We start from the raw sequence: 20668 nt of genomic DNA, 5'->3' as shown, positions 1-20668 counted from the left end.
ACAGTCAGCGTGAGAGCTTGTGTTTCTCCCCTCGGCCGTGAGTCAGCGTGAGTCAGTGTCGTCCGATGTCTCTCAGGTCAGCGTCCGGAAGAGACAGTGTCAGCGCACAAGTTAGAAGAGTGTACCGGCCGGCCCGATGTCTCGTCCTCCTGCGGTTCCAGGTCGTACGGTGCAAAGGATACATGCTATTATGTCTGTGCGATGTTGCTGTCAGCTGTGCTCCTGTCTCCTGTCTGCCCTCAACTCCCCCTGCCCTCCTTCCCAACACCTAGTCAATATCATCATAAAGCTTCGGGTCCTCCCTCGGCTCCTTGACCTTGGGCGGCAATCCGAGCTCCTTGCGCTCCTTCGCCTTGTTCTTCTTCTGCAGCGCCTTCTTCTTGTTCTTCGCCTTGCGCTTCTCGGCCTCCTCGGGCGTCTCGTTCTTCACTGTTGCGGCGGCTGCGCGCGCGCCCGCGCCCATCGCGCCCGCCACCGCCGACGTCGAGGGGTGCTGCCGCCCCACCATCTCCGTGAACCGGATGATGGCCTCCTCGAACGACTTTTGGTCGCTCGTGCGTCGGTCGTAGTACCGCAGAATCGCCGTTTGGAAGTACTTGGACACAGTGTCCTCGTCCCAGTCTGGGCGTTAGCTTGGTCCTGCGTACGAGGGTGGATCGAAGCTGAGAGTGAGGCGCGTGTGCGGGGCCGTCAGGACGGAGTGAAGCGAGTGTCGGCGGTGTAACTGCGAGACTGCACGCATTGGCCAGTCGTCGCAATCGCAATCGCATCATGTCCGGGCCCATGCGAGACGAGAATAGCGACGAAGTAGTCGCACCCCAGTTTCGTAGCAATGGCACCGTCACGGTCACGCCATGAACTGTGTTACACCAACGCTGATCACGTCTCGATCGCAATTGAGCTTGCGTGAGGAACGTGCCGTCGTGAATCCAACTGCAAACGAGGTCATAATCGATGACCATCAGTGCAGGCGGTCTTCCCATTCGCTCTAGGCACTCTGGGTGCTCTTCACTAGCAGTCATCCCATCACATTGAGGGAAGACCTCTCCGAAGCTAAAGGGAAGGTGGGAAAACGAGACCACAGTCACGCATGACAGCCCCAGTTCACTCACTCTTGTTGGGAGCGACAAAGTTGAGGAGCGCCTTCGCGTCCCTCTTCTGCTGCGCGGTCGCGTTGCTGTCCTTGTCGACGGCCTCCATGAGCTCGCCCGCCTCGACGAGGACATCGGGGCCGGCGACGCTCTTGTTCTCGCGCGACTCGGTCAGAGCAAGGCACTGCCGGAAGTACGGGTGGTTCGCGAGGGCGTCTGTGATCGGGAGCTCCATGGCTGCTGCGCTTATCGAGGCGATCGGGTTGGCGGAGGATAAGTCACTTTTACTTGATGTCACCGGTGACGAGCAGCGGCGCGAAGCGCGAAGGTTAACGGCCGTGAGATGGTGGAGGTCAAGTCCACGTGTGCCATGCCCTTCTCGCGCGAGCAACCCTGAGAGTCACGTGTTGATCGCCGACGAGGTCTGTCGACGAAGTCCGCATTCAGTGAAGGTTCAGCCATGGGTGATCGTCGCTTGCTGGCGATCGCGATCGAAACCAGAATCGAAGGTAGACGTCGCTTGCTTTGGCTTCTGTAGCGAAGAGGCGCTGAGCCAAACCTGTCGGCCGAGCCGGCCGTCTGCCTGGAAGCTCAGAATAGCAGCTGTCGTCTATTCTGCATCGCAAAATCTTTTGGATCACATGTAGCCAGCAAGAATTGTGGTGGTATTGAGGAGCGACCGCAGACTTTTGGGGTGTTACCAAGACGTAGCTGCTCTGGGTGGGAGTTCAAGGGGGAAGCGATCGGAAGCAGCGGATCGTACCTGCGGCGTACTGAAGCTGCGCGGAGGATTCCAGAGCCCGCTGTCAGTACCTGGGCACTACTCCGGGGCTTGGTGGACCTAACTATCGCTGCCCGCTTTCGGATTGTCATACATACGGCACCTGCCGCCGCCAGCTGACATCTCCGCACTTTGCTGGAATTGGATGCATAGAGTCGGCGACCGATCTACAGGGGTGAAAGTCTCCGCAGGTACGCAGGGACAGCGGCGTGACAGTCAAGACCGAGATCTCAGCACCTCTCTACCTCCGGCCAGTGAGCGGCAACTTGAGACGATCGCTCCCAGCATCTCCGGAACCGTTGCCGCAAGCTCCTAGAGGTGTCGATTGGGGCCTTGGTGGTTCCAGTAGCAACAATTGTAGGAACCAAGACGTCCGCAGCGCCACGGTGACTGAGACGTAACGAGGAGAGATGTAGAGTTCAGGCAGTGAGGTGTTCGGTTCGGAAATTCTCCTTGCTGCCCTATCAACCCTGCTCAGCCCTGTGCATCCTGGAATCCGCCCTGCTCTAAACTCTGCACGCGCCACTCGCCAGCTTGCGGCAGCCACCTGAGAGTTTGAAGTCTGTTTCGTGCTCTGGGTCGATCGCAGATCACGGCGGCATCGGCTGCGTCGCCGCCGACGGCCTGACTTGGCCGCAAGCAGATCTTAAATCCACATATCCGAAGTTCCCAGTGCTCCTAAGTCCGAATATAAAGAGTTTCTCAAATACCACTAGCTGCTCGGCCAGTTATTTCGAAAGACGCTCGTGGCATCAATTGAGAAACTCGAAACAAGCTCAGACGGATTGAATGTTCGGCGGCACTCAGCAGATCTCCGACTGGGCGCGGAGTTGACTTCCGCTATGCCTGCCATGCATGTCAGATGCGGCCGTTGCCCGCCAGGCCGCCGCGTCTTGGCGCCGCGCTTTGAAACGCGATTGTTCGTGCGGATTTGAGATCTCGCCGCGTAAACATCGGAGTATCAGCCTCGATCGCCCTTCAGGTCGTCTCTACGACTGGATCACAGAAATGGCTGCCCAGGGCATCCAAGCTTCGGGGGGACACCATGCATAGGGTGACGCCTGCTTTTGAAACGAGTAGCGAGCATGTGGAACCGCTGTCGATCACACCGATCGCCGGTGGACGAGGTCCATAGTGCGGAGAGCGTTCGCTTGTGTTGCGGGACTGGAGACGATGGATTGGTGCAGTCTGTTGTGTGTCCTCGGCACATCTTCGTAGAGTACATTGCTTGCAGATCACCTAGGCACCCACGTTACGTTAGTAGAGGAGTACGACCACCTCTCGTGAAAAGTTTACATGCAGTAAGCATGTCAGCTAGAACAAGGCCTAGGCACAAGCTTGTCGGCGAGTTGCTGACGCGATATGAGCTTACGAGAGAGTTCGGAGGTGACCATCCGCTAGACGGCCGGGGCGACTTTGACGAAGAGGAGTATGCAGTCCGGATGGTCATGATTCCGGACGGCCCGATAAGTATCCGATGAGGATGGAATCCGGGCAGATATACTTTGTGGGTCGCCATTAGGCTTCGAGGCAAGCGCGATAAGCTTTGCGTAAGCTACGAGCTACGAGAGCATTTCGGGGGCGAGGGTCGTCGTACGCCGATTAACAAACTTACCGGGTGCCAAGTCGGCCAGGTTGGAGATCACGTAGATCTGAGTTCCTGCTGCTGAACATCAGGCGCCCGAAGCCATTCTCTGAAGAAGTGCGGTAGGTATGGGTGTCTGCCAAGGCTGCTGAAGGCACATGCTCGGTGCAGCAGTGCAGAATTTCTTGATGAACCTCCAGACCTTCCTCGACACCAGAAGGACAGCCCTTGCTCAGGTCAAAGTACGTTATGCCCGTTTTCAGAGCTACAGTGTACTGAAGGAGTGATCTAATGACGTCACCTGCGGTTGTGTATGCCAGAAGTCTGAACAATTTTTAGTGGAAAATTCACTTAATCACTAGTTTCATTCAGTCTCGGAACTCCGCTATATCCTATCTGTGCGGGCAACTCAGTGACAGTGAGTGGACTTGTGCGACATCAGTGATAGTCAATTAGGCAGGTCATTTAAGAATGCGTATGAAGTGATGCATGTTGTGATGTATGAACGATTCTATCTGAGAGCGAAGCCGGGCTCCGGCTTCTGTGTATGCTTTGAGATGCGATGCTTGTGCTATGCTGTTGGTGATGTGAATGCTTAAGTCGCCGAGAACCCTGAGAGATGGTTGAGTGTTCCGTAAACCGGAGCTTTTTGATGCGGGCTAGCGGCCGTGGGGTCGGGCTTTTCGAATTGAATGTTTACTCGGCAGCCTCGGTAACGTTGGTGGCGAGGAAGAACTCGGTGGCATCGATGTCCTCCTCGAAGTCGCGGCGGCCCTGGGGAGGGAAGGCACGGCGGCGTCCAGGCTTGCGAACGACGGCGTCCTGCTGGGCGCCGTCGACCTTAAAGCCCCAGCGATAGTTGTAGGTGGGGTTCTCCTCACTGCGGGAGGGCTTGGCAGTGTTGCCGCCAGACTTGACGAAGAGGTACATGGGCTGCTTAGGGCCAGTGACGCACTTGCGGTCGTCGCCGTAGCAGTAGGCGGGAACGCGGCCCTTGGGAACCATGTTGTTGTCGTCCGTCTGGCCAGTAACGTCGCAGCGGTAGAGCTCGTTGTACATCTCGTCTCCGTAGCCCTCGCCGTGGTTCTTGGTGTGAATCCAGCCCCAGGAGCAGAGGCAGCCTCCGGGAGGGCACTTGGGCATACCCTTGGGGAAGTAGTAGCGAGTGAGGCGCTTCCAGGGAGAGTTCCAGTTGACCGAGATGATGGTCATGTCCTCAGGCTTGAGGGCGTGGATATCGTTGGTGTACGAGATGGCAATGTAGGTGCCACCAAAGAGGTCGCGGTTCGTGGGCTTGCCGTACTGGTTGGCGGTGTGGAGGGCGCCGGCGTTGTTGCAGGCGTACAGCTCCGGGTTGGGGTTGAAGTGGTTCTTGCGCTGGGTGGTGAAACCGCGCTGGCACGAGAGCTCGAAGACCGAGTTACCACCGGAAACGATGGGGAGGAACTGGCCAGGGGCAGGCTCGTCGTTCTCGAAGCCCTTCTTGAACCACTGCTCGACGCCCCAGTTGTCCATCTCACGAATGGGAACGGCGTGCTTAGGGGTGCCGTCCTCGCGGTCGTAACCGAACATGGAGGGGTGCCACATGCCGACGTGGGCAGTGACGAGGGGAGCAAGAAGAAGGAGGAGCTGAAGGCTGAACATTTTGATTGGAGTTGGAGTGACAGCTACTGAGAGCGAGAGTACGGCGGAGGGAGAGAAGTTGAGGAGCTCGGAGAGTAGAGGGAGAGGAAGGAGAGGAAGGAGAGGAAGGAGGTGAGGTGTGTCTGTTGTTGATGGAGTTCAATCGTCGAGAACTCGTCTGTTTATATATCTGCTCGAACGTCTTGTCGTTCAAAAATCTCAACGTCTCAACAAACCGATAAGTTCTTTCCGAAACTGCCTCGTACGCTCTCTCTCTCTCTCAAAGGCCGCGGCGATAAGCCCTTCGGTCCATCGACTGTTACAGTTACAGTCGGAAGTGCCACCCGAACCGAAGCAGTGGGTCTGACAGCTGATGGAGCTCAGAACTTCCTCTGCATATCAGCCTAGTCGTCCGTACCTAGAACCCGACGGAGCTGGCGGAGGAACGAGATCCAACCGAGAATAGAGTGGCTTGCGTTGGCCCTCTCTCGAACTCTGTTTCACTCTGGGTCCAGTGGGTCGCTTATCAAATCGAAATCGCGTCAACAAAACATCGCCGCTCAAGAAGGGCCGAACGTCTGGTCTCTCAGGGAGAACGACGAGGACCCGGAGATAGAGTTTTTGGCTTGTCATCTTTTGGCTGTCACAGAGCTGGGCGCTCTTGGAGGCACAGGGTATCCAGCTCATCTCGGTTGAAGATGACCAATTAGGAGTTAACATAGTTGCTGCATGAATTACAAAGTTCACGGCCAGGCATTGAGCTGTTACCTCGCTCCGAGGGACTGCAGGATCCAGCAAATGCAGCCACTCCAATATTTCGCATTTACTGCCACTTAGGCGCATCGGGTGAACTCTGCTGGAGTCGTACTCGCAAGATGGGTCTCTCGAATGGTGCAGACCGGAGAAACGAGATTCCTGCTATCCTGGGAAGCTGATGTAATTGGCCGATGGCGCTGATAAGAGGAAATGATGGGACAGCGCGGCGGGCAAGTAAGACATTGACCTGATTGATCAATTGTGTGGTATGAAGCGTCGTCCATTTAAGGTGTCTTGCCCGCCCTGAAAGTCACCTGCGGGACATCATGTTGCCTGACGTGTTAGCCAGTGAGATAATACCAACCACTACCCTATTGCATTGAGCTCCACCTTCACTGCAGCAATTGCATCAAACGTCCGCGGCTTGCGGCGACCATTATGAATAACGAGGGTCCGCGAGAGGACATGGCGTGCGGCGCGTGCGGCATGGCGCCGAAGGCGTCGCTTACTGCACGCTGAGACGAGCCGAGAGCGCAAGAAGCGGCATGCCCTTGTTCACAGGCATCACATCAGCCTATCAGCGCAAGTTGCACTGAGGTCACCACTTCTCGGAACCACCCTTGAGGTCTTCACCTACTGGCTATTTTGCGAATCCAAGTTCATCAACGTCCTGAAATCAAGTTACACAACGGCGCTAGCGTGGTTTTCGAATCTTGTTGTGCCTCCGTGGAGGCATGCGGACATCGAGATCGTGCGGATCCCATCATGTGCGGATAACCGGGCTTGTGGACTTCCCGTCTTCCCTGTCACCGGCTACAAGACATGCCTCATGGTGGAGTTTGGGGGCGTAACCACATCTTCAGCGGTGTTTGTGGGGCACAAATTCGCATCGCTTACAGTAAAGGTGAGAGTAGAGCACCTTGCGGGTGCCCACGGGCAGCCGGCGTAGTACCGGCGGTTTGAGGAAGTTGATGAGCTCGCCAGCACCCCGATCTGAGCACAAGTGTGGCGGGGAAAGGGGTTGAAGGGTCGGCGTCTTGGCTATTTTCGGCTTGCCTGCCAGCGGCGGCGAGGCTGAGGACTGCCCCACCGCTCGTACAGTCTGGACCACAACAGCAAGGAGGCGCTCGACTGACAGGTGGGCAAGCTCATCGCTAAGTGCAAGGCAGTGTTAGTAACACTGGTGGAATGGGGTCAACTTTGCTGCTCCAAGGCACATAGACTCTGGACCGGGCCATCAGAAGGCGGTGAGCGAGGCAAACTCTGACATCCACTAGTGGAGTAGAATCTCACGCCTTGTTCGCGCGAGTAATGGCAACCGCACCTATGTGGAAAAGCCGTTGAGCACTCAGTGACGCATGTCGTATGCACTTCATTCACGTCTAGAGGATCGGAAGTCCGGAGGAACGCTGAAGGTACAGTTTCGGCTGCCCTCACCCAGAGTTACTCCATATCTTTGCTTCGCAGGAGTGAAAAGCTTATGCAAAGGCGTGAACAGACAATTACGACTTCGCGCAGGCGGTGGTCGGCTGTGCGGGTCAGACAACGTTCAAGGTTTAGGAAGATTTCCGAGACAAAGTGGCATAAGCAGCAGGTGCGTACTCCCCGGCCGACCCACCCCGCTATTGCACCTCAAAATGAGGCGAGCCCACTGTAGTCATTCCGACGGTGTCTTGTGTGCCCTGCTCAGGTTACGCCATTGCCACTGATCGGAAGTCACACTGCAAGAAGTGGGGCTTTGAAGATTGAGCAAGGTTGCGCAGCGGAACAGCTGACTGATCAAAGTTACGGCCGCAAGTCGATGGCCGTGCACCATTTCGCCCACCAGCAACCTTGGAGGCAGAGCGTCGAAGCGAATTCGAAATTTTGGTCGCTTCTCTCCTTCTGGCGAGGTACATACGCGAAAAGTTTGTCTAAAAACAGCGCGCTCCACGAGGCCGCTAATCGGGCAAGTCAGGCCCGGATCTTTTGTCCGAGACGATGAGCATTCGGCTCTGCTAATGGTTGCGCCAGCGATTTACGTGAGCGCTTGGCAGCTTCGTGACAATGAGGACATCTCCACCGAGCTCGCAACAGTTACGTGATTTCGAGAGGGGCAGGGATTCCAGCTGCATTTGTCCAACCAGAGCATGGCCAGTGATGGAGTAAGCGAATCATGCCTAAGAGGGTTTGGCTGTACAGATGTACGTAAACGTGTGCGAGTTACGAAATGTCATTCTGGATGCCGGCACTGTTGATTCCAGTGACTGCAGAAGGGCTGGCAGCGGGGCATCAGCCCTCGATAGGTTCGTTGGAGTCGGACTGACGCACGTCTGTCCGTGCCCAGCGTGACGTGAATGCTGACCCAAGGTCCATCAACAGGGCCGCAATTTTTCAGCACCGCGTTCGGCTTTGAGCATGCGGAAACAACCGCCGGCAGGAGGACTGACCCAAGAGTGAATGAAGGCACTAGAGCGAAGCCATGAGGTCATTGCTGCCCCACCACGTGTTAATCTTATTTCGCGGCCAAGGTCGGCCTTCATCCGACGTTGACCCAGATAACGGTCCAGCGGCCCTTAGCGCCGGGCTGGTGACCACATCGAGCCCGACCGTCGACCCATCTCCCTACTAGCGGACCAGTTGCCGAGAGCACCAGGCTACAACGGAGTGTCATCTGCTGTCTGCGTCTCGGGCCGTCCTGGCAAACCCACAAGCCACCCTCCTCCGGTGTCGTTCCTATCGTGGCCACATCGGGCCCGTATCGTCCGTGATATCCGGCACATCCGAATCCCACGCGTTGCGGAACCACCGTCATGGGTCCACACTAGTCACTTAGCGTCGGGCCCAAGTGAATGCATGGCGTAGCGGACGTGCACATAGCCAATGGCCAAAGATGCCTGGGTCGTTTCCATAACGTAATACATTTCAGCCAGGTGGGGCTGGGGCCGCGGACAAAACGCAGCCCTTCGCCCTACAATCCGAGGCGTTAGCACGCTGCCATTGATACGACTCCTTCAACTCCAATTGCCATGACTTGTCGGGGCAAGCACGAGGTGCCCGCTCTCCTGGGCCTTCCGCGTTGGCCGCACCAAATCGTGATGCTTTCCCTGTAAACTTTAAGAGAGTACGCACGCGCGTCGTTGTAGGATCGAGGTATTCCGCACCGGTCTCGCGCAGATTGAGGGACGCATTTTGTTGGCGTTAGTGCTGTAACGCCCAAGCCTGCATTCATTTCGGGCCTTGGGTTGGAGGGACGGAGAAATAGTATAATCTAGATATCGACCTCATTTCATCGCTTACGGCATTAGACATTCTAACTCTAAACTCTGGCTTACGACAGGCGAAAGCTTCTTACAAAGGTCGGGCAAATTTGGAGCTGAAGGGGCAGGCCTGCGCGAGGCCTCTAGTCAAGAGTACCAACTGGTCTCCTAGCACAAGGGGCGGGCAGCGGCCCAGCGGCCCGGGAACCGGGCGGCGCCTCACGGCCGTGCACAGCGTACCCACACGCTCTCAGATCCTGAGTTGCTCATGTCCAACGTGACCGCACCGTGAGGGCCCTACAACTGAGTAATGAATTATGACGGCGCCTTCAATGTGGGGCTTCAGAGCGGCGCGAACAGCCTTGACCGCTATCAGCTGCTGTGGCTTTAGCACCAGGTCGGGGGTTGTATCACGGTCGGGAAGTCCAGTTATCAGAGTGTCCGCCGGCGTCTATTGTAGGCCGCGAAAACGAGGCCTAAGGAGACCATTTCCGCGCGTGACACCCGAGGCCGGTCGTCATCGGAGGGTCTCTTTCAACAATGGTCGGCAAGGCCAGTTTTGCATGTTGCTGCGAGACTTTGTCCATCGCAAAGATATATAAACTGGGCATCTCGAGTGGAAAGAGACTCCATCAGCTCAACAAGTTCGACAGCTCTTCACAGCTTCTCTCCTCTTCACTACAGAACTCCAGTGAACGCTCCCACCCATCTCCACATCACTTCTCCATAGCCACACAGCCACACTCCACAACATGCTCGCCGCTCTCCTCGCAGTCCTCCCCATGGCTTCGGCCCACCTTGCTCTGTGGCACCCGTCCATGTTCGGTGCCCAGAAGGGTCACGCCGGCGATGCTGAGCCGCACAACCCCCTGAAGCAGAAGTGTCTCTTCGACGGCGACTCCTTCTGCGAGATGTCGGGTACTTCCTGGTTCGCACACGGCTACAAGAACCTGCCTCCCGACAACGGCGCCTTCATGCCCATCACCTCCGGTGGCCAGCAGACGTTCGAGATCTCGACGCACCCCGCCTTCACCAAGGCGTTCGGCAAGCACGCCGAGCAGTACAACAGTCCCGCGAACTGGTGGCCTCCGAGGGCCCCGCCGAGGGTCCCATGCACACTGCGAACCGCAACGGCAAGCCGATCGACAACTCCAAGTTCGGCGGCACGTACATTGCCATCTCGTACACTTCCGACATCCACGCGCTCCAGCCCGGCGACATGACTGTTATCTCCATCAACTCGACTTCGCCCTGGCAGCGTGAGACCGTTTACAAGTTCCCGGCCGGTCTCCCCAAGTGCCCGCCTGAGGGATGCCTCTGCACCTGGGGCTGGAACCACCTCCGCAACAACGGCGAGGGCTACGGCAGTGAAATCGTAAGTATTCGAGCTCGCGACCGGACACCGGAGCTATTCTGCCACTAGTGATTCATGCTGACGATGCAGTACAACATCGCCTACCGCTGCAAGGTCGAGGGCCAGACCAACGACAACAACCAGGTGCCCAAGGGCCAGGTCCCCGTCAAGTGCGAGAACGACCAGAGCAAGTGCGTCAAGGGCCCCAAGCAGCCCATGTACGTCTGGATGAAGGAGTGAGTATCTACACGCGGCGATCCTAGAGCAGCGATCGAAATGATCGGCGATGCTTCCGCACCCACCTGCCCGGCTCAGGATCGGCGCAACAACCATCCGCTAGACATGTGACGCTGACACCATCCCAGCGGCACCAACATGCCCGACCCCGGACCCGGAGAGGAGAACCCCTCGTACAACATGCGCTACGGCTGGCACGACGGCGCCCAGAACGACGCCGTCGTCCCCAAGAACAAGCGCGACTACGTCCCGCCCCAGGGCCGCTCGCGCCGCTCCACCGCCATCGCTGCCGCCATGAACGCCAACTAAGGTCCCCGCTGTGCCCTGCGCTGGCCGCAGCTTCGGCATCGTCTAGTTTCTCAACCCACGAGGACGCCAGAGACGCCACCGACGTAACCTTATCAGCCCGCCCGTCCGTTTCCATCGGCACGCCCGGCATCGCATCATCCATCCTTCGCATCAAGCTTCCGATCATCAATCACCATCACTTATATCACTTCATAGCATCACGCATCCAACCCACCGCACCAGCATCGAAACAGAACCCACCACACCAACTCGCATCACGTTCTTTGCATTCTTTTAGAGTTACTTTAGAGTTGGTCGTTGTCCATAAGTCTTCATAGTCTTTCCTTTTGCACCGAATATTTCCTCCCATGCATGCAATTATAGACCGAGAACATCCTCTTGTGCACTCCGCGCTCTTCTGCTTCCTCACTCAACCTTCCGCTAGGTTCTTCATCCTCGACCTAAGTTCCTTCACCTTCTGCTCCGAACTTGTGCCCTGGTTTGAACCCTTACAATGGCCACCTCGTATCACTTTGCATCACTAGACAAAGCCCTCGACGTAAAGTCTTTCAAGTCTTGTATCCGCTGCACAAGCTGCCACTCAGGGTCAGTGTCTTTGCTGCGTCAGCATAGGTAAGCGTTGGCTGACGTATGGCAACTGCGTCGGGTTGTGGTTGCTGCATGTTGGACCATGACATGACCTATGAGCTTCTAACTTAACTAGATCGACAACTGCTCGCCTGGACCAAACGTCACGCTTAAGGAAGGAGACGCTTGGGGTCACGGGGGAACAGGGAGGCGCGACGGATGTTTCCGAGGCCGAGGTAGAAGAGCAGGATACGCTCGAGACCGATACCGCCACCGGCGTGAGGGGGAGCGGCGAGCTTGAAGGCGTCGATGTAGTTCTGCATCGAGGCCGGGTCGGCGCCGGTCGCCTTGATCTTCTCCGTGAGGAAGGCAGGGTCGTGGATACGCTGGGCACCCGAGAGGACCTCCTCGCCGCGGATGAAGAAGTCGTACGAGTTGGTAACCTCGGGGTCGGCGGGGTCGGGCATCGTGTAGAAGGGACGGGCAGTGGCGTAGAACTTGTCGACAATGTAGTAGTCGGTGCCGTACTTCTCCTTGACGATCTTGCCGAGGAGCTTCTCCTGCTCGGTGCTCATGTCGTCGATCTCGCCGATGGGGTTGCCCTCGGCGTCGGTGGCGCCGCCCTCCTTGAGCATCTTGGCGGCCTCCTTGAACGTGAAGATGGGGGTCTTCTCGAGGTACTTGAACTCGGAGGGGAACTGCTTGCGGATGACCTCGAGCTCCTTGGCGTACTTGGTCTCAATGCCCTTGAAGATGGCCTTGAAGGTCGAGTCGAGGACCTCGAGACACTCGTGGTAGTGCTCGGTGATGGCCATCTCGAGATCAAGACCCATGAACTCGGTCATGTGACGGTGCGTGTTGGAGTCCTCGGCACGGAAAACGGGTCCAATCTCGTAAACGCGGTCCATGTCGGCGGCAATGCACATCTGCTTGGCGAGCTGGGGAGACTGGGCGAGGAACGCCTGGCGGTCGAAGTAGGCGACCTTGAAGACGGAGGCACCAGACTCGGTGGCAGCACCCTGGAGCTTGGGCGAGTGGATCTCGGTGAATCCGAGGCCGTTGAGGTGGTCACGGAAGAGCTGGCAAACGCCCGACTGCATGCGGAAGATGGCCTGGTTGGTGGGGGTACGCAGGTCCATGACACGGTTGTCGAGACGAGTGGGGAGCGAGACACGCGAGTACTGGAGACCCTCAGCCTCTCCCTTCTCGATCTCGGCCTCCGAACGCGACGCATCCTCGATGGAGAAGGGGAGGGCCTGAGCCTCGACAAGGGTGTAGAGCTTGTGAACGCCGACCTCGAACTTCTGGATGGTGCAAGACTTGACCTCAGCCGACTTGATGACACCCTCAACAACAACGATAGACTCAGCCTGAACGTCAGCTTCAGTCGCCCGAGCGGACTCACGGGGATAGTCTGAGCGTACTTCAGCATCTGCTTGGACACCTGGTGCGGGTCGTCCTCCTTGTTGGTCATAACCAGGACACCCTGGAGGGTCTCGACCTGCTGGCGGAACTGAAGGAAGACAATCTTGGCACCCTGGGGGCGCATGTTGTGCAGACGAGCACGGAAGACGACCTCCTTGCCAACGTCAGCCTCGGTGAGGTTGTCGAACTTGAGCCACTCGCGGCCTGCAGGGTTAGCGGTTGTCAGTGTATTCATACGCACCAAGACGCTCAGAAGACTGGTGAAGGGGAAGCTTGCCGTAGTTCTGCGAGGCGTTGTCCTGCGCGGCAGCGGCCTCGCGCTTCTTGCGCTCCTCCTCTTCACGGGCGGCACGCTCAGCGGCCTTCTTAGCCTTCTCGGCGGCCTTGGCCTGCTTCTTGAGCTCGCTCTTGCTAGGACCGGCCTTAGCACCGTCGGCGGGGGCGGCTCCCTCAGCGGCGGGGGGAGCGGCGGCAGCGGGGGCGTCCTTGGTGGGCTCGGACATTTTGATCTAGCGATTAAGTGATGTTATTGCAGTGGGCTTTGGAAACCTCGAACTGGTGATGTCCGAGTCAAGGCGAAAGCTGGGGTATCGGGATTTCGTGACTCATTAGTCACGTGCCACTATCAGGAGGGCCACACGTGGCACGTATCTCGCCCGCGCTCGGCTTCCTGGATGTATTTACCCTGGTCCAAGTATTCGAGTCAAGAGGCGCGGGCTGACTTTGCGTCCGCTGATCTCCGATTGAGTCGGGCTCAATACAAGCCACTTTTGCTGGCGACCACGACTTTCTCTACATCTCATCACATACACAAAACAACTAAAATGTCTGACGCTAAGCAACCCATCTGGCTCCGTTGCGAGAAGAAGCCCTTCGAGCACCGCTCCGCCCTCACCCCCACCACCGCCAAGACCCTTCTCGACAACGGCTTCGACGTCTACGTTGAGCGCGACCCCCAGCGTATCTTCGACGACGAGGAGTTCGAGAAGTGAGTCACTTTGCCTTTAAGGCCTTCACTAACAAACAGGGTTGGCTGCAAGATCGTTGAGCACAACTCGTGGCCCCAGGCCCCGGTTGAGATCCCCATCATCGGCCTGAAGGAGCTCCCCGAGTCGACGTGAGTGCTGCGGAGCATCCTTTCGGATATCGCTTTCTCCGAAAGTAGTAATCGGCTGACATTTAGCGAACCCCTTCCTCACACCCACATCCAGTTCGCCCACTGCTACAAGCAGCAGGGAGGCTGGAACGACGTTCTCCGTCGCTTCGCCCAGGGCAAGGGCACTCTCTACGACCTCGAGTTCCTCGAGGACCCCGAGACCAAGCGCCGTGTCGCTGCCTTCGGTTTCCACGCTGGCTTTGCTGGTGCTGCCGCCGGATGCCTCGCCTACGCCGCCCAGGAGGAGGACGGAGGCAAGGGTGTCCTCAAGGGCCTCAAGCCCTACCCCAACGAGACTGCCATGGTCAACCAGTGCCGTGAGGCAATTGAGAACACCAAGGGCGGTCTCGAGAACGTCAAGGTTCTCGTGATCGGCGCTCTCGGCCGTTGCGGTTCGGGAGCCGTTGACCTCTTCCGCAAGGTCGGAATCAAGGAGGAGAACATTGTCAAGTGGGACATGGCCGAGACCGCGAAGGGCGGACCTTTCCAGGAGATCCTCGACGTTGACATCTTCGTCAACTGCATCTACCTCTCGCAGCCCATCCCCAAGTTCATCACCTCCGAGTTCATGGCTGAGGCCGGTGAGGGCCGCCGCCTCTCTGTCATTGTTGACGTTTCTTGCGAGTGAGTTATCCAGCGTAATCAATGGGACGGAACTGACAGAACAGCACCACCAACCCCCACAACCCCATCCCCGTCTACTCGATTAACACCACCTTCCCCGAGCCCACGGTCGAGGTCGACACCAAGGGTGTTGGCAAGCGCTGCACCGTCATCTCGATCGACCACCTTCCGACGCTCCTTCCCCGCGAGTCCTCGGAGCAGTTCTCTACTGACCTCCTCCCCTCGCTCCTCCAGTTCCCCCAGCGTGCCACCGCGCCCGTCTGGACCAACGCCGAGAAGCTCTTCAAGACCAAGCTTGAGGAGGCTCGCCAGGAGGACGAGCGCCTCGGCGTCAAGGCTTAAAAGGATTGGATGCTCAATCCGTTTATAGATTTAACCATCTTATTGTAGAGTTTGCATTATATGCAGGGAGCCACCGTTAGCAGCTATCGAAAGAGGCAGGGATAGCGCGATCCGGGGGACGTTCATCGATCGTCGGTGGCTTTGGTGAGCTTTGCCACCACAACCCTCCGCCGCCGTGCTGCAACCTCGACTCTCGCTCGCTCACACAGCTACGCCCGGCGCCGGACTCGTAAAACCGCCTTCCCCTGATGTAGTGACAAGAGAGGCGGACGGATACACCCACAGAGCTCAACCCCTGATCACACGACTGACCCCAGAAACAGAAAGGCTCGCAACACACTCTTCCATAGCAGGCGAACTGACTCCGCCCGAACGCTAAAATGCTTGTATGCGAGATGCGCGCTGCTGCCGACCGATGGTATGCTAAAGCCGGATCGCATCGCCCTAAGGCAAGAGAACTACCATGCCATGGTACACTCGAAAGGAAACACTCTAAACAAAATATGAAAAGAAGTGTTTAGCGGAGGCGACTGTAGACGTTAGCGCTGCAAACGACAGTTGTACTCACCGAGCCTCACGCTCGGACTCGAGGAGGGCGAGGATGTCGTTGACACGGACGGGGCCCTTGACGTTACGGATGATCGAACGCGAGGTGTCGTCCATGAACTCGACACGGACCTGGGTGACACCACCACGGGAGCCGGTGCGGCCGAGGACCTGTGGGTTAGCATTGACCTCGAGAGCATTCTTCCTGTCGACAACGGCTGGCGGACGTGGATTCGGTGGTCGGAGATGGGGAGGCTGGCGCAAGGGACGGCAAGTTTTGATGGCAGATTTCGTAAATTGGATGGTGATTCGACATTGACGAAACAAGCGGTAGACGGCGAGACTGAGACTGCAAGCAAGAATGCGCAGCAGCGCGCGGCGGAGCGCGTCGCACGACGTCGGGCAAGAGCAGCAAAAGGTTGACCATCTCCACGCCCATGATCGCACTCCCATGTCACGGCTTCCTCCAACTCGCGCGCAGAGCTCGATCGCAGTCTTTCGATTCCAACGCCGTCCGTATCCTTCGCATTCCCACTTCGCGCACTGTCGTCTTCGTCGCCGGGCCGTCCTTTCCATCGACCATGCTGTCTGCCATTGCCACCCGTCGTGTCGCGATCCAGCCTTCCAACCCTTCGACCTCCAAGATCCCTTTCCTTTGTCCATTCCGAGTCCACCAGCCGGTCGATTTCGAGTGAACGCACCTTGAGGACACGAGCGAGCTTAACGGGCTGCTTCGAGGCGGCGGACTCCTGCACTGTCAGCATGCTCCCCCTCACTACCACGCCGTGTACCCACCATTTTTGTTGGTTGATGGATGGGACTTGGTCACAGGGCTCAAGTCAAGCAGGTAACCACAATTTCGTCCGGGGAAGCCGGAGTTTTCCAGTGTGGCGTTTACAATGTCCAACACTTCGGAATCAAAAAGGAGAGATCGTCGCTCTCATTTGATTCCGCGAGAATTGCCACGCGAGCCAGTAAATCACGTGGTATCTGGAAAACAGTCGTGCCTGATCCCTGAGTCCGGTCACTTCGTGTTGTGAACCGCGTCGCGTCGTCTCCTGACATTACAATACTTGACCTCGAAGCCCTCGACAACAAACTCGACCCGGGCCGCGTCACCAGCACGTCATGCCTCCAGTGAACGGCAAGCGGAAAGCCGTAGTTGTTTCCGATAGCGAGGAGGAGGTTGAGCCATCAACTCAAGGCGCGTCGCAGTCTCCCGTCAAGCGCCCGCGCGTTCGGGATCGTCACGGTGACTCGGAGACGGACGAGGAAGACGCCGCCACCCAGCGCCGCTCAAGCCGAAGACAGTTCAGCAGAGTGAACGGATCTCAAGTGAACGGTGATCACGACAGTGACGAAGATGAAGACGAGGACGTCATTCCATCCGCAGAGTACGGACGCCCAGAGTTGGACCGTGGAGACGATGGGTGAGTGATGATTCTGTCTCAGGCAGCTGACACCAGCTACGTTGCCGGGTCAGTCGTTCGTATCAAGCTCAAGAACTTCATGACCTACGACTTTGTCGAGTTCCATCCGGGACCTCACCTCAACATGATCTTGGGCCCCAACGGAACGGGGAAGTCGTCTATTGCCGCCGCTATTGCCATTGGTCTCGCCTTCCCTCCGAAGATCATGGGGCGTGCGCACGATCTCAAGTCCTACGTCAAGCAGGGTTCTGAGGTGGCTGCGATCGAGATCGAGCTCAAAGGCAGGCGGGGGAAGCGGAACTCGATCGTTCATCGAGAGTTCAGCCGAGTCGACGATAAGTCGACCTTCCGCTTGAATGGCCGCACCTGTGCGAGGCGTGACATTCAGAAGCTCGTAATGGAATACGGAGTGCAGGCCAACAATCTTTGGTAGGTTCGCATTCGTGCCTTCATTGCTGACAACAGTTCCTTCCTTCCGCAGGACAAAGTGTCTGATTTCGCAAAGATGAACCCTGTCACTGTCCTGCACGAGACAATGCGTGCTGCCGGCGACTCGCGATTGACCAAGTGGCACGAAGCCCTGGTGGAGAAGGGCAAGGTCACCGAGTCATACGACGATGATATTGCGAAGGACATCGCTGCGCGGGATCAGCTTCAGCGACAGGTCGACGAGCTTGCTCCTGACGTGGAGAACTATGAAGCTCGTGCGGAACTGGAAGCGCAGGTGAGTGACCTTTGGGTGAAGGACACCGGCTGACGGCTCAGCAAGAATGGAAACACATTGTCAAACTCGGCCTTGAGTTTGAGCAGGCAAAGGAGATCAAGGCACAGAAGAAATCGGAGGTCGCAAAGGCGAAGCTGAAGCTGCGTGCAGTCGAATCGCGAGTGTCCCCTCTCCAGGAACTGTCAAAGGAGTTGATCACTCGCAGGAATAAACGAGAGAAGAACTACAAAAAAGCGCAAGACGAGGTTAAAGATTGGCGAACTGCCATCCGAGACGGCCGCGAAGCGGTTAATCAAGTCGAAGCCGAGACGAAAGGCATCAAGGATGAGATGCAGAGGTTGAAGAGGGAGGAGAAGCGACGACTCGAGAAGATTGCAGCTCTGAAAGCCCGGAAGGAGCACTACGAGCGTGTGCTCCAGGAACCACAGGAGGACGTTAGAGATAAAGTCAAAGAGAAACAGCAAGAGAGGGTGAGTTTCCTCTTAGCAATAACACTGACGTCAAGGATGCTATCCGTGAACGTCTTCGACCAGCCGAAGATCAGTTGCTGGAACTGCGGAAGGAACGGGACGAGATGAACGCCCGCGGCGCGTCCCTTAATCGGGAGATTGACTTTAGACTGAAGAGGTTCGTTAATGTATGGTCTGCAATGCTGACTGTCCCAGGCAGAAGGACCTGTCCAACGTTCAGAACGTGCGGTTGCAGAAGGCGTTCCAGTTAGACCCATCCATTGAATTCGCCTGCAACTGGATCAAGGCGCACGAGATGGAGTTTGAGGCGAAAGTTCATCTGCCACCGATGGTTTCCGTCTATGTGCCCAACCGCAATTACGCTTGGCAAGTCGAAATGTGCACTAGCATGGCACAGAGGAAGGTGCGCACATGGGCACTGGCGTCGCTGACCACAGACGTTCATTTGCCAAAACGATCACGATTACCGCATGTTGTTGGCCTTGAACGACCGGGTCATGACGGTTAACGGCCAGCAGAGGAAAGTGTCCCTGCATCTGGCTGTCGTGAACGTAACGGACGAGACTGTCAATCCCCCACGTCCATGCTCTCCTGAAGTTCTTGCGAGACTGGGTTTCGACGGTTTCGCCGTAGACTTCGTCGAGGCAGAGCCCGCAGTGATTGCCTACCTCTGTCAATCGGCAAGGCTCCACCAATCCGTGCGTTGGCTGCCGTTGCAGTACTAACGTTACAGGCTTTGACTTTGCGTTCCGGTGCCGGCCTCTCTGCCGATCAAGTCACAGCTGCCAACATCACGTCTTGGGCTACCAAAAATGACTTCACTAAGGCCAGCCGTTCCGCATACGGACGCCGAGATTGGACGTACACGTCATCTGCTCCGGTCTCAGCCAAGGCTTTCAGCCTCATTGGTATGTGACTGCTTTCGCACCTCGCTGACTTGAAGTGGATACTGAGGCCATCAACTCGATAGTGCAGGAAATGGCGGAGCTGAAGCGAGAGCGCCAAAGCATGGAGCCCAAGATCCAGAAGCTGGAGGAGAAAACGCAGGAGTGTCTAACGACAAAGGAGGAACTGAAGTCGGACTTCGTGAGTGGGCGAGTTCAGACGCGGCTGACTGTCAGGACCGCACTGGTCGGGAGCTGAAGGAACTTCAGAACGAGATTCAGAAGTATGAAAAGGCGCATTACGAGCTGAGTGAGTGCGCGTTGCAGGTACCAGGCTGATGTTTTCAGACAAGCTGAACACCGACATCAGTCGGCTGGAAAATACTCCGTCCTCGGAAACCAAGAAGATGGAGTTATCGGAAAAGCTAAAGACCCTTGCACGTCGCCGCTTCAACACTCTGAAAGCCCTACAGGCAGCATGCGATCCAGCCATCTTACGCTTCCACAGCGTGCAGACCGAAGGTTTCGGCGTGCGTCAGGCGGAGGCCAATGCTGTCGTTGTGCAGGAGGTAGTGCAAGTGGCTGAGGACCGAATGAAGGAGCACAAAGAGGCAGTAAACAAGAAGGTAGAGGAGTGGCAAACCATCAAAGAGATGTTGTTGGCCAAGGCGGAGGCGATCCACGACTTGATGAAGGATCGGGACTCGCAGGCTCTCAAGGACGACATAGCTTCTGTGAGTATTCGCATTCGCTTTTCTGCGCAGGTTTGCTGACGGATCAGACGACCTTGGAACAGGTGCAGGCCGAGCTCGACGAGATCGACGACAAGCTTGCTGTATCGCTAAACGTTACTCGCGACGTCATTGAGCGCCACGAACGCCTGTCTGAACAGCTCGGTCGCATCAAGCATGCTGTCGACAAGCAGCAGCGAGCGCGCGACAGGGCGCACGCCGAGGTCACAGCGATCCTCGATCAGTTCAACCCGGCGCTTGACGCGCTTGTCTCCGAAACAAGCAAGAAGTTCTCCGAGGCGTTCGAAAAGATGGGTTGCAGCGGTGAAGTGCGCGTGAACCGCGTCGAGGGCAGGTACGACGAGTGGGGTATCGAGATCCTTGTCTCGTACCGTGACAACGAACCACTCGCTGTCCTGACCGCGAACCGCCAGTCCGGAGGAGAGCGCTCTCTCGCCACTGTCACGTACCTCATGTCCCTGACCGAGATGGCTCGCACGCCCTTCTCGCTCGTGGACGAGATCAACCAGGGCATGGACAAGCGCGCCGAGCGCCGCGTCCACAACCAGATGGTGCAGGTGACGTGCTCGGAAAACGCTGGGCAGTACTTCCTCATCACGCCCAAGCTCCTCGAGGGCCTGCACTACAACCCTCGCATGCGCATCCTGCAGGTCAACAATGGTGTGCGTCTCCCCGACTCGGCAGACAAGTCAAAGCGCTTCGGACGCCTCAAAGCGTGCCTCGAAAAGTACCGTGCCGCGCATGGCATCACGGCCTAAGTCTAAGTTCTCATT

At 57.2% G+C, this 20668-nt stretch overlaps 7 protein-coding genes across 7 annotated transcripts; 3 read left to right on the top strand and 4 right to left on the bottom strand.

Moving 5' to 3' along the window:
• Positions 1 to 268: 268 nt before the first annotated feature.
• On the bottom strand, positions 269 to 1326 carry A1Q1_01562 (uncharacterized protein; the record flags this gene model as incomplete). The annotated part of the gene is made up of 2 exons (XM_014324601.1): positions 269 to 621; positions 1113 to 1326. The coding sequence occupies 2 exons, from the start codon at positions 1324 to 1326 to the stop codon at positions 269 to 271; spliced, it is 567 nt and encodes a 188-aa protein (XP_014180076.1).
• Positions 1327 to 4153: 2827 nt separating this feature from the next.
• A1Q1_01561 (uncharacterized protein) lies at positions 4154 to 5101 on the bottom strand (the record flags this gene model as incomplete). Its single annotated transcript, XM_014324600.1, has 1 exon — positions 4154 to 5101. One exon carries the CDS (start codon positions 5099 to 5101, stop codon positions 4154 to 4156), a length of 948 nt encoding a protein of 315 aa, XP_014180075.1.
• A 4726-nt stretch (positions 5102 to 9827) lies between these two features.
• A1Q1_01560 (uncharacterized protein) lies at positions 9828 to 10975 on the top strand (the record flags this gene model as incomplete). The annotated part of the gene is made up of 4 exons (XM_014324599.1): positions 9828 to 10065; positions 10113 to 10450; positions 10520 to 10665; positions 10795 to 10975. 4 exons carry the CDS (start codon positions 9828 to 9830, stop codon positions 10973 to 10975), a joined length of 903 nt encoding a protein of 300 aa, XP_014180074.1.
• A 737-nt stretch (positions 10976 to 11712) lies between these two features.
• On the bottom strand, positions 11713 to 13470 carry A1Q1_01559 (aspartate-tRNA ligase; the record flags this gene model as incomplete). Its single annotated transcript, XM_014324598.1, has 3 exons — positions 11713 to 12888; positions 12948 to 13171; positions 13215 to 13470. 3 exons carry the CDS (start codon positions 13468 to 13470, stop codon positions 11713 to 11715), a joined length of 1656 nt encoding a protein of 551 aa, XP_014180073.1.
• Positions 13471 to 13791: 321 nt separating this feature from the next.
• Positions 13792 to 15089, top strand: A1Q1_01558 (saccharopine dehydrogenase (NAD+, L-lysine-forming); the record flags this gene model as incomplete). Its single annotated transcript, XM_014324597.1, has 4 exons — positions 13792 to 13955; positions 13995 to 14084; positions 14151 to 14747; positions 14792 to 15089. The coding sequence occupies 4 exons, from the start codon at positions 13792 to 13794 to the stop codon at positions 15087 to 15089; spliced, it is 1149 nt and encodes a 382-aa protein (XP_014180072.1).
• Positions 15090 to 15606: 517 nt separating this feature from the next.
• On the bottom strand, positions 15607 to 16433 carry A1Q1_01557 (uncharacterized protein; the record flags this gene model as incomplete). The annotated part of the gene is made up of 4 exons (XM_014324596.1): positions 15607 to 15619; positions 15658 to 15806; positions 15863 to 16384; positions 16431 to 16433. The coding sequence occupies 4 exons, from the start codon at positions 16431 to 16433 to the stop codon at positions 15607 to 15609; spliced, it is 687 nt and encodes a 228-aa protein (XP_014180071.1).
• A 330-nt stretch (positions 16434 to 16763) lies between these two features.
• A1Q1_01556 (nucleus protein) lies at positions 16764 to 20653 on the top strand (the record flags this gene model as incomplete). The annotated part of the gene is made up of 11 exons (XM_014324595.1): positions 16764 to 17029; positions 17102 to 17433; positions 17481 to 17494; positions 17547 to 17789; positions 17831 to 18259; positions 18459 to 18662; positions 18775 to 18915; positions 18993 to 19167; positions 19235 to 19457; positions 19514 to 19877; positions 19940 to 20653. 11 exons carry the CDS (start codon positions 16764 to 16766, stop codon positions 20651 to 20653), a joined length of 3105 nt encoding a protein of 1034 aa, XP_014180070.1.
• Between the last annotated feature and the right edge of the window lie 15 nt (positions 20654 to 20668).

The sequence above is a fragment of the Trichosporon asahii genome (assembly GCF_000293215.1).
Source record: "Trichosporon asahii var. asahii CBS 2479 unplaced genomic scaffold scaffold00050, whole genome shotgun sequence".
Taxonomy (NCBI): domain Eukaryota; kingdom Fungi; phylum Basidiomycota; class Tremellomycetes; order Trichosporonales; family Trichosporonaceae; genus Trichosporon; species Trichosporon asahii.
The sequence above is the reverse complement of the archived record's forward strand: the minus strand, read 5'-3'. Positions and strand labels throughout refer to the sequence as shown.